Genomic DNA, 2244 nt, shown 5'->3' with positions numbered 1-2244 from the left:
ATTGCTATGCCGAACGTAGAAACGAGCAATGGCCCGAGCGCGACCGCCGCTGAAATCGTAGCTTTTGTTGACCTTTAATACATTTACTTTACAGCTTGAACACGTACGTCCCGTACTTTGTTATGAGGCGCTAGAGAGGATCTGCACGTTGCGGGGGTGAACGAGATTTGTGTTTTGAGGGAGAGTAAATGTCGGTTCTGCCTCCAATTCTTATATATGGCAACTGTTTATGCAAAAGGAAATAAATTCAGTTCTGAAGTAGTCCTAACCGCACAACAGAGATCGTTTTGATCGCCCACCAGCTGTTAATATGATACTAAAATCAATATAAAACGCGGCCCACAACTGATTGAAGCCGAATTCTAGGCCCAAACTTTGACAGAAACTATTCCTCAATCATCGCTGGTTGGCCGTCTAATTATTATCAAAAAAAAAAAGTAGGGGATCTAAGCTTCTAAAACGTGCCAGAATCTTTTGTGTAGCCATTACCATTATCGAGTTATGACCAAACAAAGAGAACGTCAATCTGGCGGCCCTCAACTGGTATTTTTTCCTTACTACAGCAAATCTTTTGCAAATCCTTGTAGCTCAAGTAGAAAGGGCGAATCCGCCTCGTCCAACACACAAAAATAATGAAAGGGGGCATTTTGCCCCCATTCGTGGGTGACACGAGTGGTACTCAAGAATACGCCCTCAAAATGCCCCCCTTTTGCCACGAAAGGGTTAAAATATATATATATATAGATAAAAAGAAAATATTAGTTAAAACAGAGTAAAAAAATTACCGGGCATCTTCGCTCGAATAGAAGGGAAAACCTTTTCAACAAAAAACTTGGATAATGGTTCTTGTCGTTGACACGCTCTTAGTAATCATAGTCCCTTTTGGGCGATTAATAGAGCTACAAAGCGCCTCGACCTTTCCACAATAGGCCATATCCCAGTCTTACCATCAAAATGTTGTTTTCTATGGAAATTGTAGCGCGGACGCGCCACAGCTGGCAGAAACATAACTTTTCCAATGTAGCGCCACGACATTCGACATTTTCTCCACGCAGCGCAGCATCATCACGCACGCAGCATCACCAAGACGCTTGCAAGAGGGTGGTGATCTCGTTGCTGCAGCCGTCGCCCCAGATCTTTGCGCTGTTCGACAACGCATTGACCCTGAACGCTGGTGAGGTGATGTATCATGGTCCCCGTGACGAAGCGCTGCCGTATTTCGAGAGTTTGGGTTTCATTGTTCGCCACACCGTGACACGGCGAACTTTTGCTGGATCTTGGCAAGAAGCAGCAAGGGAAGTATCAAGACACGCTACCTGACGGTATGGTGAGGCGCCCGTGTTCGCCTGTTGCGTTTGGACAACGCTTTCAGCACTTGGACATTTTTGAAATACGCTTGCTCGTCTTGATGAGCCATGGAAAGATGATTTAGCTTCTTTTGCGTCCGGGTTCATGAAGTTTACACCTGCGTTTCAGCAGACCTGCAATCGCAGTGACAAGGCGGCAAATGGTGCTTGCGATTCAAAACAAGTTCCTTATTCGCCACCGTGCCAGACCCGTACAACCCCATAAAATTGCTCACGCTGCTCAACGGCATCAGCGGGTACGCACGCTCGGATCCATCTCGGCACTCATGGGGTCCACGGGAGCCGGCAGGAAGACGCACCTTATCCCTGCTCAACGGCCACCCAGCCGCCGACCTCGCCATCTGCCAGTCCCAGGCTACTACGAGTAGAAGGACATCCACAGCGAGTCACGTTAATCGCCCACGTTTCCGCTGCTGTTTGTGTAAGTATCACCGGGTCAAAAAAAACTGCTTGTTCTGTGTGCTCCGTAGTCCGCGAGACGCTCACATTCAACGTGTTCCTGCGCTACGTGCCCGACAACAAGAAGTACGACTCGGGTTGATGTGTCATTGGAGCTACTGAACTTGCAGGAGGTTACGGACGAGATCATGTGTGGCAGTCCGACGGAACGTATGAAGCGCCTGAAGATCGGCGTGGAGCTGGCGGCTGACCCCAAGAGTGCTCGTCCTGGAAGATCCTACCAGTGGCTTAGTTGCTCCCAGTGGCTCTCACCAAAGGTATTCTACCTTATCGAATGACTTTTGCTGCTCAAGCGCAGCGATGATAGGGTACTTTACGGCAACATGGGTAAACACTGCCGCAATATCGTGGACTACATCAAGAGCATCCCTGGTGTGGCCTCTTGCAAAGGGCTACAACCCTGCAACGTGGATTCTTC

At 48.5% G+C, this 2244-nt stretch overlaps 1 protein-coding gene across 1 annotated transcript; it reads left to right on the top strand.

Annotated features, from left to right (window-relative positions):
* Positions 1-1507: 1507 nt before the first annotated feature.
* Positions 1508-2104, top strand: PPTG_01612 (hypothetical protein; the record flags this gene model as incomplete). Its single annotated transcript, XM_008894981.1, has 3 exons — positions 1508-1731; positions 1838-1892; positions 1937-2104. 3 exons carry the CDS (start codon positions 1508-1510, stop codon positions 2102-2104), a joined length of 447 nt encoding a protein of 148 aa, XP_008893229.1.
* Between the last annotated feature and the right edge of the window lie 140 nt (positions 2105-2244).

Source organism: Phytophthora parasitica (genome assembly GCF_000247585.1).
Source record: "Phytophthora parasitica INRA-310 unplaced genomic scaffold supercont2.3, whole genome shotgun sequence".
Taxonomy (NCBI): domain Eukaryota; phylum Oomycota; class Peronosporomycetes; order Peronosporales; family Peronosporaceae; genus Phytophthora; species Phytophthora nicotianae.
Note: the sequence above shows the minus strand (reverse complement) of the source record. Positions and strands in the feature narration are given on the sequence as shown.